A 17238-nucleotide genomic window follows, 5' to 3' on the forward strand; every position below is an offset into this window, starting at 1 on the left:
AAATCTGGAGAGGGACTTCTGACAGGGGCCTGCAGTGACAGGACAACGAGTGACAGGACAAGGGGAATGGCTTTAACCTGCCAGAGGGGAGATTGAGATGAGCTCTGAGGCAGAAGCTCTTCCCTGTGAGGGTGCTGAGGTGCTGGCACAGGGTGCCCAGAGAAGCTGTGGCTGCCCCATCCCTGGCAGGGCTCAAGGCCAGGTTGGAAACAGGGCTTGGAGCAAACTGCTCTAGTGGAAGGGGTCCCTGCCCGTGGCAGGGGTTGGAGCTGGATGAGCTTTGAGGTCCCTTCAACCCGAACCAGTCTGGGATTCTATGACTCTATGATGCCAGTTCTACCAGCTGGAAGTGGAGAGCTGACCTCTCCCAGCAGTGCTTCCGAAGGTGGCAGCCCTGTTGCTCCAGCCAAATGCCTGCCCTTTCCCTTCATCCCTTCCTCCCCAGCTGCCAAAAGCACAGCAATGCTCAGAGGGGGCTCAGGACACCTCCCCATACCATCCAGTGCCACACCAGGATAAGACCAATCCCTGTGGTTTTCAAGCTGCATTTAAAAGAACACTGCTATTTTTTCTCCCAACAAATAAAGGGTGAATGCAGACTGCAGGACAGCGTGATGTGGAATAAGGAGTTTTGTGAGCAGGGACGGTGAATGCAGACTGCAGGACAGTGTGATGTGGAATAAGGAGTTTTGTGAGCAGGGTTTTGTTTTGGGTTGGGTTTTTTTTCCTCACAAACTACTTTGCTTGCTCGGCAGTCCCTGTCAATGGAAGTGTTTGTGAGGTTATTGCACAATCCCTGTTTCATCTGCTTAAATATGCATTCCTTCATCATTATAACCATACTTCTTTATGAAGGAAGCACGAGATGACACCATGATTATCCAGGATTATACACTTAGATTTTCTTTCTAAGCAGACTGTGGTAACCTTGTGGTTCACTCATGAAAAAGTAGTGCTTAGCATGAGCAGATCTCATCTGCTTGGCATTCTGCATAAGCTCTTCTGCAGGATGGTTTAGTGGTGGACTTGGTGGTCCTGGGGTAAAGGTTGGACTTGATAATCTTAAAGGTCTTTTCCAACCTAGTTGATTCTATGATTCTGCAAACTTCACCACACCATCAAATATCATTGAGTACCTTGAAGTACTATTACCCCAAGATATTTTTGAGTTAGAGTTTTAAGACACAGAAAAAGCAAAAGAAGAGCACCCCAGTTAACCATATTCATTCAGTACATCCCTTACTGAGCTCCTTATGGGGATGTGCCTTTTTGTGCTTTCATAATGTAACATCATTATCAACCAAAAACACCAGCATCAAAATACATTAAGATGAAAATTTTTGTATTTCATGTACTTTATTTTTGAAAATTTAGTGGGAAAAAGTGAATCCTACAGGTCTTCTCATTGCTATTAAAGTCAGATTCTCTTGTCGCATCCCAATAACCATGTGTGTAACAGGCTGTGTTAGGTCCTAACACAAACAGCACTTGAAGGGAAGCTGAATACACAAAGTTTATGCACACTGATTCTTTAGCCTGAAAAAGGAGAGTTGCAAGGAGAACCTAATAAAAGGTAAATGAAATTATGAGTGGTGCTAAGAATGTGAATAGGGGACAATTACTCACTGTTTCTCATAGTCCAAGAGCGGGTTATCAAATGAAACTATCAAGCAATAAATGTGAAACCAATAAAAAGATGCAAGTTTTCATATAACGCCTAAGTACATTTCGAATTGTGTTGCCTCAGTGCCCAGTACACAAAAGAGTGCCAGAGCTCTAAAGATACTTAGACAAAGTAATGGAAGAAAAATCCATCAAAGGCTGTGCAAGTCAGAGATTTGACCTCTGCCTTAGCTCTCTGAAGACAGAAAGGTGTAGGGGGGAGGCATTGCTCTGGTTTTGTCCTTTGTTCATTACGATCTCTGCTATGAAACATTGTCAGCTAGGTGATGGAGACCTAAAGGGCTTTTGGCCTGACCCAGCATGGTTGGTCAAGTGTTCCTAGAAAAGCTGGCATTTGAAGGTAGCCTCTACCCTCATTTATTAAAAGCCTAAGCTTTTCAGGATAAGAGTATTCCAGACTCTGCCCTCCCGCAGTACCCTGTTCCATCCAGGCACTGGGTGAAATGACAACAGAAATGACAAATTGTTATCGGGCAATTGATATCATAAAAACAATTACTACTGATGCAGTGCACAATGAGGGAAAATAACAGTCAGATTACATGTGTCTCAGATAACCCATAATCCAAAAGACAGTTATCCTTCTCACTACGTGATGAAAGTATTTGCAGTTGCTGCAGCAGATTGTTAAATCTGCCACTTTTAATTCCTTTTGTGACTCTCACTCAGCATCTTGCAGGAGTAAGCCCTTAATTTTGTAAGCTTATTCCCCAAAGCCAGGGTATTTCTGGTCTCCACTGAGTGCTAAAGCGTGCTCAGCCCTAACCTGTCCCCATCTGAAAAGCACTGTTAAAGCTACTCCTAGTGCTCAGAATAAAATGAAGATATCAAAACTCTCAGTGCTCAGTTCTCAGCACTGGATGATACTATCTCCTACTAAAGCTATTCAAAAGTCTTTTCAAAGAAAATTAAGACCACGAAGAAAGAAATTCGGCATATTTGTGCTATTCTCTTGCTTCTGTTGCACCAGAGATAAATGAGGCCTAAGAAACATGAAGATCAGTGAAATGAAAAAGAAATACGTGTTGCAAGTTAATTCATCTTCGTTATCTGTCTTTTTAATGGATGAGAAATTTTAGAGTGATTATTTTTTCCAAGGGAAACAGTGTTACTCGGAGGTGCCTGTGTCCTGTTTAAAGCAAGGAAAAACAAGAATAAATGCTGTTGGGAGAAAGTTTTGAACACTTCTTTTGTGACTGAATTTAAATACCATCATTCTAATTTAGCAGACGACCCAAGTGCTTAACATTCGTTTTGCTAGGAGGAGAAATGACATTAGCACAGAAGGTATTCTGATTTTTGAGCTTTGGCACATAATTATCCCTAAATCATTCATGACATCAAATAATTTTTAGTCCTGTTCGCACTGATGTTGAGTTTCCTGTTTGCTTGCAGCTTGTATTACACTTGACCTGAGAGCACATCAGTGACGGAAGAAAGAGATTAGCTTTGCTTTGATAAATGTTGTTTGCTTACCAGCATGTTATGGAAATATGTAACAGCAGAGAAAAACACACTGAATATATTGGCAGAAGTTTGGTTACACCAAATAGCGTTTGAGTTTCCTGAGTAAAGCATGTAGGAAAAAAATTAGACACTTATTATGCAAAGTGACCTACAGGAGGAAGCGTGAAACCTTATTCTGTATTTGATAATCAAACACAATTCAAAGCTCTCAACATGTCTGGGGTAAAAGCTGATCGTGGATTTCACAAAGAGCTGTTCCACTGTGGATGGAAATGAAAACCCCTGTGCTTTTCAAGGCACAGAAGAGATGAGCTGTCATAGGCAGAAGGATAATCAAAGCCAACAAAGTTTTCAGCTGAATGTATGAATCAGGATTTTGTCATTAGCACTGGGCAAATAATTGCTTCTTTGATTGAGTGTCTTAAACTGGAAAATTAGGGTAATGCTTAGCTCTGGGTCAGGCACAACTGCTTTCCTTCTCTCATGGCAAAAACGACTGTTGGGGAGCTGGTTACTTTGGTGGGAGGAAGGCGGAGAGGAAATGAAAGATCAAGCTGAGCTTTTTGTCTTACTCAAAACTTTTACCACTTACTTAAAGCTGACTTAAAATGTGAAACATCACTTGGAAGCAAAAATTCCCATTTGGATTTGTTTTCAGTGCCTCGTCAAATTTTGCCAATCACTTGCTTTGAATTAGAAATGAATTCCTAAATACTTTAGCCTGATTCAAAATAGCACTTTTCAACTAATATGACTTCCTAGTTTTCTCCTACATTTGTTACTGCCTCCAAGTCCCTGGTTTTGGCATTAGGAATAGGAAAGTTGTGGTTTAGAAGCAGAAAAGAGAACCAATTGCCTAGCATTGGTAGTAAGTGGTAAAGATTACTGTTAGTGTATGAGTTTCAGAAAGCTAACCTGCAAATTAACTTTCTCTTCTCTTTGTCCACCTTCTGTGGACTGAGTGGTACAGACCTGCAGACTAAGGGGACTGATGTCCCTTTGCCTCTGCCCCCAGGGAGAGGCCAGGCAGCAGGTCCAGCACACAAAGGTCACTGAACCATTTTATGTTCTTCCTTCCCTTCAGGCACGATCTTGTTTCTCTTTCAGGGCTAAGTGTTACATGGGGAAAAAGAAGACTGATTGTGATTGGATTGAACAGAACTTCATAGAGCCGGGGAACAAGGAAGAATTTCCTCTTGCTGAAGCAGAGAATTTCTATACATTATTGCACTGGCAAATTATCCTAAATGGGGTAAGGAGGACTGTAACAAAAGCAAGGTCACAGCTCCACTCCCTGTCTGGTGCAATAAAATGGCTGATGGTGCAAGATCAATGAGGAACTTCCATCATGTACTCCATAAGTTATACATTCCTCCATGCTCTAGGACCATGGATGCTACTCCCAAGAAGCAATGCAGCCATATGCTATCTCTGAGCACAACTGTATTCAAAGGGCCACAGGTATCCTGAATAAATGTTCCCCCTAAAGTTAACTACTCAAAAAACCTATTTAAGTATCTACAGTGATTTTTTTTTTTCACCATGCATCTGGAATGAATATTCCAAATATTCACTTAAATGTGAAATCAACCCAAACGCTATTCCCAATTTTTAAACTTGTCACATGTAGCTGGGTCTGCATGTAAAGTAGAAGCAAAATGCAGTCAAGCATCCTAAGGACTTTCTAACTACCTGGCATGGCCTGAATGATGAAAAGCAGGCTAGAAAAAGAGATACACAGAAGTCTCAAAGGAAAACCAGGTGCTTTCCATAAGATTTACACACACGCCGTGACAAAACCGACAAGTTGCAAAATCATCTGCATAATTATACAAGGTACCTTTCTACATCCCTATATTCTCATCAGGCACGCATGCCATGGTGATGTAATGTCCCCGAGGTCTGGGTACTAACAATGCATTTTGCATTTAGTTTCAAAGATCACGCCATGTTCATCTTCTATTTGATATTAAAACTGCATAAAACCTATTCAGAGTACATCCCTCTATGCAAATTCCAGCTTGCCTTGGGTGCCACTTGCTAAATTAGACATACAAATTTATTTCAAGAGAGCACAAAAAGTAGTTTAAAAAGCACAGAAGCTTTTCCCCCCTCCAGTTATCCTATATTGCGCTACTATGGAACAATTGTTCAGCAGAGATAAATTACGGTGAAATATATCTTTTTGGGTAGCAAAACGCCTTCATGCTTTCAAGCAAGCTCTTCCAGAAGGTATCAGTACAGCACTTTCTGATTTCTAACTTGGGGCGATAACCTCTAATGCAATTCAAATAACAGGCCATAAAAAGAAGTAAGAAAAGGAAGGAAATTGTCTTTAGAAGTAGTCTGAGACTATTGTAATTCCAATTTGCCACTGCTGCTGGATTCTGACATTTAATATCAAGAGCACAATCAAGCAGCAAGGAGAAATCCAGTGTGTTTGCCTTACAAATTAAGATGGGCTTTCTGCTTCTGACAATAATGAAGAGACCAACTTATCTTTTGGAAAAGAAGTAGAAGGGGCATGGCTCTACTATTTATATGATCTGAAATTTATCTTTTTACTTCTCCCAAGAAGATAGAGACAAATGATGCTCATTTATACACTTGAGTAACCTCTTTTAAAACAACACTGGCATTATGTGGGTAACATGAGCAGGGTTTTCTCAGAAGTCTACTTAGTGTTCATCACTATGTAGCAGTCTTGACTAGACTGGCGCACACGAGAACCATATCTGCAGGAGGCTGCAAAAACTGACTATTCTTAAATGGTTGAACACCTTGCAAAAAGCTGCATTCTCCTTAGACGAAGCTGAGAAAAGTCTTGTTCATTCAACTCTGTCTGGGATAATTGTGGAGCCATCATCATGGCTCCTTCACACCACCATGTTTCTAAACCAAAGGCATTCTCAGATAACAACATCCTGTGCCAGCTACTCTGCCACTTGATTTCGTGGGACAATTGGGACAGAAAGAAATGCAGCCCCTCTACTTTACCTTTATCATCAGGGATTTTTCTACTTGCTGATCAAGGAATGATTGTCAAGAAAAATTAAGACCGAAAGGCAGCTTTACATGTTGGCTTGGGCAATGTATAGAACATACAGGAAAGGCTTTTATCTTCTGTTAAGCAGCAGTAGAGCTTAACAAAATCAAAATAAAGAAAGCTAAAACCTCAATTTCTGGTAAGCTTGCTATGAACTTTTTGTAGAGCCTCTATATTTAAAAGAATATGTATTAAATTATATTACATTATATCACATTGCATTACATTATATTAACTATATCCTATTCTAGTCTATTCTGCTGCACTGCATAGAGAAAAGTATTACTGAAACTATGACCTGTATTACTATGTAATTATCACTATGTATGACTGCATAGAGAAACGCATTACTGAAACTATAACCCCGACGCAGGGTTACGATTTGACCACGAGGTGGGAGCATTGCTCATCACACATACCCAGGGCACACAGGCTTTCTCTGTATGTCCCCTCTGTTGAAATCACAAATACCCTGCGTATTTCTGTGCTATAACCTGCAAAAGTGCGTGTTACCACCAGAACAATAAGTTCCCAGGACAAATAGAAAAAAAAGAACCTTTTAACTGGGTGTAATTGCTAGCTGAAAAAGAATATCTGTATAAACCATGTTTTGGTCCCAAAACAAAGAGCTGTACTGAAAACTTTGTATTAACATTGCAGAATCTTTTCCCAGTAGGAAAAAAATGCAAAGATGGTAGAGATAACCTGTGAAAGTGTTAACCATAGTGTCATGGGATGGTTGGAGTTGGAAGGGACCTTTAAAGGACACCTAGTCTAAACCCCCTGCAATGAGCAAGGGACACCTTCCACTAGACTCAGTTGCTCCAAGCCCCTGTGTCCAACCTGGCCTTGAACACTGCCAGGGATGGGGCAGCCACAGCTTCTCTGGGCACCCTGTGTGCCTCAGCACCCTCACAGGGAAGAACTTCTGCCTTAGATCTAGTCTGAAATGGGAAGAAAAAGCTTGCAAAAAAGCAGGTTTGTGAATGCATGTAAAAATTATTTCCATGTGACTGCTTACAATTTTCCATCAAAAGTGTTGAAAAGCAACTATTTCACATGGGAAAATCAAGTTTTCCAAAATGGTTTAATAATGTTCTATCCCACAGGAAACATTTGATGAACTATTTGTGCTGATGATGTCTCTGATAGGGCTGCATCTTTGTGTGGGAAATGGCAGCCACATCTCTGTCTTCTTGGAAGTGAAGAAAAAGGGCAGCAGTCCTGAGTAACAAGCAGTATCTCCCATAGAAACAAACCCCAATAATATGAAGATTAGTTTAACATAAGATTGGGACTAGCCTTTGTTCAAGAGACTTGCACAGGATTTTGAAGGAGTTAAGACTGAAATCTAAGGCATGACTGCAGCTCACATAGCTATCCACGAGCTAGCTTTAAAGTAGTTTAGCTTTGGTATGGAGAGACTCAGTTGTATGAAGTCCAGCTTGATGCACACGTAGTTCCTTGCTCTCTCAGCAAGCCTGATCCCTGTTCCCGACGGCATGCTGTTAAACTGTTCTTGGGTAGACTCAAAGTAACTCAAATACAGAAGCTACATTTCACACCTGTGACTACAGTGTAGAAATGCAGCTTCACTGTCTTCGTCTCCTTGGGGGATAGTTATTCTACATGTCCCTGGCCACTTGGTTCCCCACATAGTAGGACAAATGTATGAGAAATAGTTCGGTGTGTATGTATTCCTATAACAAGATACTAAAATAACTTCCTTTGTATATGCTCAAAAAGCAATTTGGACACATCCTGTGAAGGTTTCTGCAACATACACTCTGCAGCTTTCTTCTCTGGGTGCAGGACACTTGTGCAGTAGGACAGGGGAACAGACTGACCATCAGCTCATGCTGATGGGCAGCAGTGAGAAAGATGAAGCCCTCGTGGTAAATCTACACACATGGGCACCTGTTTAGTACAAATACACCCAGCTACATACTGCACAGACGTTATAAAACCCAAGCACCCTTGACCCTGCAAGAAGTCCGGGCTGAGTTTCACCCACCAGAAAACCACATGTGGTGAGTGCATTATAGCTGTAACCTCAATCTTTCTAATTCCTCTGCTTAATCTTTTTTTTCCAGCATGTGAAAGAGCATGGACTGGCACATGAGAAAGCACATGTTTGGGTAAACACTCCAGTAGTCTGTAAAGAGCTATGTATTATCTGTGGATAATGTTACCTTCTCCACATCCCCCACATGGCTGGTAAGGAGATTTGCTCTAGAGTGAGTAATGGACTGAACAGTTTGTGCAGTGTTTGTCAAAACAGAACTGGCACCCTTGTGCTTTCCTTTCTAAGACTGATCATTCACAATTTTTCTGTTCTATCAATGAGATCATTAGCTTTAATCTGCCTCTACAGAGTCTGAAAGAAAAACAGTCAGCCTACATATTTTCTTTGCACAGTTACAGTTGCTTCTTCGCTGTAATGACTTCAACTGACTTCAACTAGTCCCATGGTAATTCAAGTTCAAGTAAGGGGATGAGCAGAACATTTTCTTACAGGAAAACAAATACACATTAAATAAGTAACACCACGCAAAGACTAACAACTTGCAAAGAATCAAATTCACTCCCTCAAGGATGCTTATATATATATATATAATTCAAGTTCAAGTCTGCATGAAACATTCACTTCTTGGTCCTCCAGTCCAACCAGATAGGTGCCCCTAATCTTTCTGAGACCCTGAGAGTGCAGGCCTTCAAGTGCAACCTGGTCCTTCAAAGTTAGGGACTCCCAGGTCTACTCTCTTGGCTGGGCTGATGCTCCTACATCCTCCTAAAGAAGCCCCAGTGCTCCTGCACCCACTTGGCCTTCTTCACCTGAGGAGTTACATGTTGTTTGAATATTTGTGCTTAATTTCTGCATGACTGCAGAAAGAGTTGTGAGTGGTACCTGTTCAAGACTGTTTTCCTGACAGACACTTAATTCGAGCGTGGAAATAATAGGACCTCTGAAGAAAATAACTGAGTTTTCCTGAACAATTGCTGTTTTAAAAAAAAACATATTTATGTGTCTGAAATTATTACATGCTTCTAGATGAATTTTTCTACGTTTTTAATTGAGGTATCACATTTTCTTCTCATTTATCACTTTGCTAGAGCAATAGGAATGCCTTAAAAGGAAGCAATAAGAGAAAACATGCTATCATTCTAAACTGCAGTACTTACAGTCAGGTTGTCTTTCTTGACCATCAAAACAAAGTACTGTATTATTTACACCTAGGAGTAGTTGTGTTTCGGTGGATTTCACAGAGACATACACAAAGAAAATGCTAGCTCTAACATTTGTCTCTCATTTATTTTGCTACCTAATACTTTAGCAACTGCTTTTGGAACAATGTGGGTTCAGATACTATCTCAGAGCCCTGTGGTACAGATTGAGGAGGTGCAAAAGAGTAAACACGCCACAGACCTAACAGTCGGTTTTCCACTTTGCTGAGACTACTAAAGCATCTGCGGACCTCTACACTAGGCTCAGACTCGTTTGAAATTAATCCCAGATGCCCAAGAAAACATCCTATGGCTTGGGATCACTTCGGTTGAACCATGTTTCATCCCTTTTCTGTAGCATCCTTAATAGGACCTTTATGCTGTGGTTCAACAATGCTTGGCAAATTCCCTCTCGGTCAACTAAATCAACAAAGCTTTGTGTTGCATTAGCATAGTAGAACAGGCAATCATGAAAAACAGGGACACCTTGGGCAGGTTTTTTCCTAGCTCTGTTTGTTGCATCTTCCATGCAAAAAACTCCCATTCCTGTCCTAACAGAAAGCAGAACATGGACAAAAAAACCTCAGGATAGATCTCACACATCCACATTTCCTATTAAGCAACTCTGATAATCCAGAACTTTTCCTTGCAGGTACTGTATAAAAGTTGATGGATAAGGCTCACTAGCAGACCAGCTAAGTGGTGCTACACATGGTGTGAAAGGGATGATTTTCCCCCAGAATGACCCAATGGCTTTTTTTGAGTCTAATGACTGTTTCTGTTAAGTTTGTTTCTTGTTACCACCCAATTTTTTGGTTTTAGAATAAAGTGCAGATGTTTAAGGAAGAATAGGCTGCATTTAAAAATGGGTGACAAAATGGAATAAAATGCTTTCCTTACCATCTGTTTTCTTTGATTCATCCCCCATACTGGACTGATCTTTTTTGTCCAAATTATTGTCTTCCTTTAATTCACCTAGAAAGAAGCAATAAGAAACACTATAAGCATTTTAATGCAGACAGCAGTTTATTAATGCCTGTAACTCAATCAAATTGCAACATCCAAAGGAGATGTTCCTTAGGAGAAAAGGTCTGAATTCACAAGGAACTGGATTAACATATTTTCATAGAATAAAGCACCAGACAAAATGGATCATATAGAAAATGAAACTTTACCATCTACTTTTAAATTCATTCTAATTATTGACACCTTCTTAAGTGTGCATGCAAACTCATCCTCCCTCTGGTTGCATGTAGGCCATTAAAAACCGAAGCATAACCTTCAAAATCAGGACTCTCGAACATCTATGCTTTTAAAGGACTAAGACCCTGCAAGACTTTCTCACAAGTCTCTGCATTAAAGAACCACCTTACATCTCCCAAACAGTCCTATATAATTTTGTCTGACTTTCTCTTACTAGCTTCCTTTATCCACAGAGTCATTTGGGTTGGTCCTTTAATGACGGTACCAGGGAACAAACAAACATCCCAGCACTGATGACTGGCTTTAGAGTCTCTCTAGCAAACCAGGCAAGCAAAGACTTTGGCAAAGCAATGTTTGATGCAGAATGAAAATGGCAACCTGAGCTGGGGTGTATTTTATGAAGCCAGGAAGGTTAACCAGAGTTATTCCAGTTTTCTGTCCTCTGTAAGTCACACAGCAGAGCACAAACCGACCTTCCCAGACCATCCCTTCATCGATGAGAATGCCCAATGCACATCAAATGAAAAATAACCTGAAAGAAGAGCTCCAGCAGAACAGGGTTCTTTCAGCTGCAGTATCCAAGCAGCGGCAAAGAAGGTGTCCCTCCTTCAGATGTCCAGAAAAGCAACAGCAGCCTGCCCACATGGGAGCAGGCAGCTTGTCCTTCCCTCCTCAGAGGACTAGCAGTGAATGTGTGATCCACACCTCAATACAAAATGTCTCACTTCTGAATTTTGTAACTGTGAGGTATGTTACAGGGCTGCATTAAAGTGATGCTTATTCCATTTTCTATTACTAGTTTTGTTATTACAACTAGTTCCCAGCCTTTAGATCCACATTATAGGTATTAGGTGTTAAAGAGGACCTGACCTGCTTTCAAAATAGTCATGGCCAGTGGTTATATATTTTTTTTAACAGCCCAAAAATAAAAGTAATTGTAGAGAAGCAAGGTCACCCTCCTCCTTCTTACATTTCCTCCACCATCATATGGCTGATGGTAATGATGAGCTATTAATGCTTTATTTCACCATTGCATGAAGAAGTTGCTTGACCCTAAATGCATGTAGGAAAAAATGATGAGTATCTACACACACATTATTTCACAGTTTGATCTCTCAGAGAAAGCACACGGGCAGCAAGTGACTGAAAGAGACTTTAAGCTCACCCAACAACACAGTTTCTGAACTTTCATTGAATATAACTTATTATAAATAGGGGGCTTTTGAGTATTGTAATATCCACCCTGCCATAATGCCAGCAGCAGAGCAAAATGATGATCATAACGATCTTTCTGAAAGGGATTACAAAGGCAGAGAAATAACAAGGCAAATACTTTATGATGAGATATTAACATATAGGTGTAAAGGGAGCTGTGGTGAACCCAGAGATATTAATGTGAGGATTTCATCAGTCTCCAAAGTCTCTGCAGTGATTGGACCTCATAAAGGCCTTTTCCCATAAATTAAGGAGCAGAATTTCTTGTCCTGAGGACGATGCTAATTTTCAGAAATCACTGTAATTGCTTTCAAAGCATTTATGACACCAGCAGCACAGAGACATTGCAGAAAAAGGTACTGTCGAAATCACTAGACCAAACTTTAATAACCCCGTATTGTTAAAAGCATGTAAAACAAAAGGTTTCAGAAGTCTGATGCAGTCTAACTGGGATTTCAGATGTCCCCAAACTTTTTGTCTCTTGACCAGCATCCAAGTTTTTGATAATGGCTTCAAGGAGCTGGGGAGGGAAGGACAGTGAAATGGCCAGGAGACAACTAATCTGTTCTAATGGGGGGGCACAGGTTAATGTTTGCTGCAATTTTCAAACATATTTCCACCTCTTCTGGGTGCAAAATAGGATTCTTATTTTAACTCAGTTCTATAGCAAGTTAAAACACTGGAATCAAATTTCTGACCAAACAAATGGCTTGTGACTGCCCTAATAAAAAAATAAGCAAAGGAAGCATAAATAAAACAACTTAAAAACAGAAAGGAGGGAAAATCCTCTGTCCCAAGCCACATTTACATCTGAGGCTTAATTACCTTTAATACCTTTACTCAAATACTTTTAATTTGCCTTAAAAAAAGTTTATAAGCTACCTTTGGCTTCTCCTCTGTCAGTTACCCAGGCACTGAAGCTGTTCAAGAATATTTGTTTCAGCTTTTCAGCCTGCGCACAACAGGCTGCTTCATTTCCACAAGAAAAGTAATGTTTTCCTTTCCTCCAAAACTGCCCAAGCAGGTATGATGTATCCATCTTCAACTGGAAACACACCACTTGGAAGTTAAATTACAGCTCCTGGTCCCCATATGCAGGTGACTATGCCAGTGTCCAGGTTCCCCATCACTGAAGTTAGATACTGGTTTTAGGGCTGGATTTACATTTTAGCTGAAGGAGAAAACTCACCATTATGGACATGCTGTTTCTCTTCTCCCGCTGCATGATGAGAGTCCATTCCCTTATCTGTCCTAGGTGCATTTTTCCCTTGAGAGGCTTCGTGTTTGTTCACCCCAGTTTGCCGAGTCCCATTTACATGATTCTTATTGGAATCTGCGCTTTTGTTTTCCCCTGGATTTGGTTCTTTGCTGTTCTCTGTCTTTGCTGCAGTGGTGTCTTCAGCTGACTTCTTCTCATCCTTTTCATCTGTTTTCTTTTCATCTGTTCCCTGATGAGCATTTTCCTCTGCTTCTTTCTTAGCTTTTTCTTCTGCATCCTCAGCAAAGAGAGAAGCAAACCAAGGAAAGAAACCATGATTATCAGTCAATTTGAGAAGAATGATACAACTCACACATCTAAATCTACTTCAGCTTTTTCCATGCAAACAGCTTTTGCATAGATAAACGTAGGAATTGACTTGACAAGGGAAAAAGAGCACAGAAAAACATTTAAGAAAGTATTGTGAAAAAAACCCAACCCATGTTGGCCTATAACGTGTATTACTTGCATGTCTTTTTACTACCATGGAAGGTTCACCTTTGAAAATGCAGTACCTCAAAATTCTTAGAAGGCAAATTAAAAAGAGATATTAGCTACTGAAGGTTCTAGGGGTGGCAAGGTTTCATTTTTGACACACAGCAATCATTCAAGTTACATCCATTTTATCTTATACCACACCACGTAACCCTATGCACATAGAAAAACTTGGTTCTTTGATACCTGCTTTTTCCCCACCTTGTTCCAGGTTGCTTCCAATGCCAGCTTCCTAATCTCTTCCCTTCTATTTACTGTTATCTTTTCTTTATGGCTCTGTCCTTTCTTGGCAGACTCATATACTGTTGCTAGTACTTGCCCTTCCATCCCAAAAGTCTTACAGTCAACCACAAATACACAAAGGCATAAATTCAAAAGTGAGTCTTGAGCAACAGCAGCACCTCAAAATACTGTCATTCAGAAAAAAATTAAATCACAGAGAAGCCAATTTCCCCCTTTCAAGATACTTGTTGTTACCCAAATCCTAGGTATTGATGCAACACTTATAATAGAGGTTGCAAATTACTGTGGCTCCATGACAGGGAGTTGGAACTGGATGATCTTAAGGTCCTTTCCAACCCAAACCATTCTATGATTCTGTGTATGTGGTTCTGAGCAACCTGATCTACTTGAAGATGTCTCTACTTATTGCAGGGGGGTTGGACTAATGACCTCTGAAGATCCCTTCCAACCCAAAGCATTCTTTCTATCTATGTATCTATCTATCTGTCTGTCTGTCTATCTCCTGTTTTCTGAGAGATTGTGTAAGCTGATGAGCAGAGGAACAGATACTACAAAACACTGAATAAAGTGTTGGTCCTATGGAAGTATTCTTGATATCTACAGAGAAGATGTTTCACTCATTACAAGAGCAGGGGCTTGGCCACAAAATAATTTCTTTCTAAGAAGTGTCTTGTCAAATGGTTCAGAACTACTTCAGAGAAAAATCTAACAATGAGATACAAGAGAGAAAGGGGGAAAGCTGTCTTTGATAAGAAATGCCAATCTGCATTTCCTTGCCAGCAGCTAACTAAAATTAATTAATTTTTAAATTAGTAAATTCTGGCTCACATGAAAATATAATTAAATTAGATATGAGCCTCCCTCACTTTATTAATAATTCCTGAGATCTATGGTAGCTTCCATTGACAGCTCAGCAATGCATGTTGATATTTTTGCTGGAGTCTCACGGTACACAGAAGGATACCTCTCATTTGGGGATCTGAAAAGGAAAAATGCTGCATTTTGCACCTGAACAATAGAGAAATTCAGCTCAGGAGACCTGGGGCTACTACAGCACCACTGGATGAGTGCCTCTTGTCAAAATTAGTGTCACAAAATACTTTATCTAAATGGTACTTTGCACATCAGGGTGTTTGTTTATTCAGATTTTTCATTTGTGGGTATTTAATGATTACCCTTTAAGCAAAAAGAGATCAGTAACAAACCCCACTTACTTTGCCCACAGAGTCCTAGAAGTTTTCTATAAATACCATAATCAGGATAAAAAGAGCTCAGTGATGCTTCCACGGCCAGTAGTAGTAGTAGTAGTAGTATTAGTAGTAATAATAATAATAATAATAATAATAATAATAATGATAGTGGGTTTCCTTCCCTCCTGGTCCCCAGTCACTATCTGTTGCCAATCAACAGTTAAATGCTGTGTCTGTCTTTGCTTAATAATTCTTATTTTTATGGGCAGAGCATCTTGATGCATTGCAAGCCACCGGTTTGACAGGGGTCAGCAATTTTAACTCCTGCTGTGTGGCAGGCCCTGCTGCATATGGCAAAGACAGGCAAGGCAGATGGAGGGGGGTGCAGAGACTTGCTGCAAGTCAGGAGCAAGAGAGCAGCAGAGCCAGGTTTTGATGCAAAGGTTTTGGAGTCCCAGTTCCTTAGTCCTCAGCCACTCTGAGCCAGACGTTTGTATAAACCTTTCAAGATAAGAGAAAACATGCATGGTTGTACTGCTAAATGCACCCAGAAATGCAGACATTATGTGAAAGTCAGTGAATGCAGATGAACAGAAGCTGAGACTGCTTTCTGAATATCTGATCCATAAACTGAGGCCCTGATCCAAGTCGCTGGTGATGAAGTCTGGCAAAAACATAAGGGCTAAAGGTTGTCAGAAAGGTAAAGATAAGGGCTCCCATGTCTAATAATGCAGACTGTTGAGCTCTCTGCTTTCAAGTGACCAGCTAATTCTTACACAGACTACCCTCAGGAGCTGCTAGAAGGATTTTTTATGAGGCAATTAAAAAGAAAACATTTTCCTCTCCAGCTGAAGTATTAATAACCAAACACTTACCGTCAGGATACCCTGTAAAGAATGGATATGAAATACTGCATCCAGACATACTACCAGTGGCAGCATTAGTTAAGCAATGTGGGCACATCCACTTGAGTCATATCTTGACATTTACATGTGCACATTTAGGAAAAAGCCTTTATGCAAAGTAGTCACTGCAAGTGGGTACAAAGCACATTTAAAACTTAAACACCCAGAATCTATTATGAGCTAATCTATATATTTGTTTTAGTTGAAATGTAAGATAGATTTTATTTATTTCCCCATAGGTGTCTCTCACATGTAAGATTTTTATCTAGTAGATCCTTAGACAGGCAGTTATGCATGGTACATGCTGAAATTAAATCCTTAAACCTAGTCAACTGGATTGGCTTCATTTGCTCAACACTCCTATTCTGTGAGACACTATCCATGTTAAATGCTTTGCTTGTTTGGTTAGCTTTAATTTGGTTGCTCCACAAAGAACTGGGAAATAGTAAATGCCAATTGAGAAAAAAAAAACCAACACAAAAAGCTACAAAAAAGCCCCTGGCAAATAAGCAGATTTTGAATTATGTTTTTGTTTTCATTTTCATGGAATGCCCAGAAAGGCTTTTCCTGAATGGCAAGTTTAAATCACAAAGGAGAATTTAATTTGAATAATAATGCGTGCTTTCCTGCACCTTTAGACAGGCCTTTCAGCTGGGGAGGAACAATCTGCTCTGGCAAATAGGAGAATGATGGCAGATTTTCCAACAGCCCTGAAGCCAAGGCCACAGAATACATTAAAATCGAGCTCCGTCCCTTTACATGAAATAAAACAACTCCATTAAATAAGGGTTTGAGTAACAAACATTCAGCTTAGAGAAGAAATTACATCACCAACAATTACATGAAGAAAAAGAACCAAAACGACACATTTCTCCTTTTTTTGTTCCAAAGCTGGTCTAAATCACCTGAAGGCTCAAGGAGACCTTGGGCAACCATCCAGCCCCCGGAGGCAAGTGGCAGTTGTACATAAGTTCTCAGCAGATGGCTCTCATTGATTCCAAAAGATCTCCAACAATAGAGATTTGCCAGTGTCTAAGTTATTATCAGTTTGTGATCACCTGCCAATTTTTTCTCCTCTTAACAGCCACGGGTGTTTGAATAAAAACAAACCATAGCTCCTTTACTCTGCAGCTGCAGCAGTCTTCAAAGAACTGCTTTGAGCTACCAGCAACAGTTATCATCATTTGCATTGCTGTGCTCTGCACTGGTCTGCAACTGGTCCATGTGTTTGCTGAACTGCAGTGGCCAAAACTGGACACAGTGGGGACGTTGTTACTGCTGGTAAGACAGGAAGAATGCCGAGGGATC

General features: G+C 40.4%; 1 protein-coding gene across 2 annotated transcripts in view; it reads right to left on the reverse strand.

Moving 5' to 3' along the window:
* The window catches only part of PDE1C (phosphodiesterase 1C, calmodulin-dependent 70kDa), a 65722-nt gene that overhangs the window by 14226 nt on the left and 34258 nt on the right, over positions 1-17238 (reverse strand). Inside the window, exons 13-15 of one of the 2 annotated variants that reach the window (XM_010012088.1) lie at positions 13029-13328; positions 10322-10396; positions 5127-5136 (exon numbers count right to left, since the gene is read on the reverse strand). In XM_010012088.1, the coding sequence (XP_010010390.1) occupies positions 5127-5136; positions 10322-10396; positions 13029-13328 (385 nt within the window). The remainder of the gene's footprint in view (positions 1-5126; positions 5137-10321; positions 10397-13028; positions 13329-17238) is intronic. The other variant, XM_010012089.1, reaches the window with a different exon arrangement.

Source organism: Nestor notabilis, unplaced genomic scaffold (genome assembly GCF_000696875.1).
Source record: "Nestor notabilis isolate BGI_N333 unplaced genomic scaffold, ASM69687v1 scaffold8343, whole genome shotgun sequence".
NCBI lineage: Eukaryota > Metazoa > Chordata > Aves > Psittaciformes > Psittacidae > Nestor > Nestor notabilis.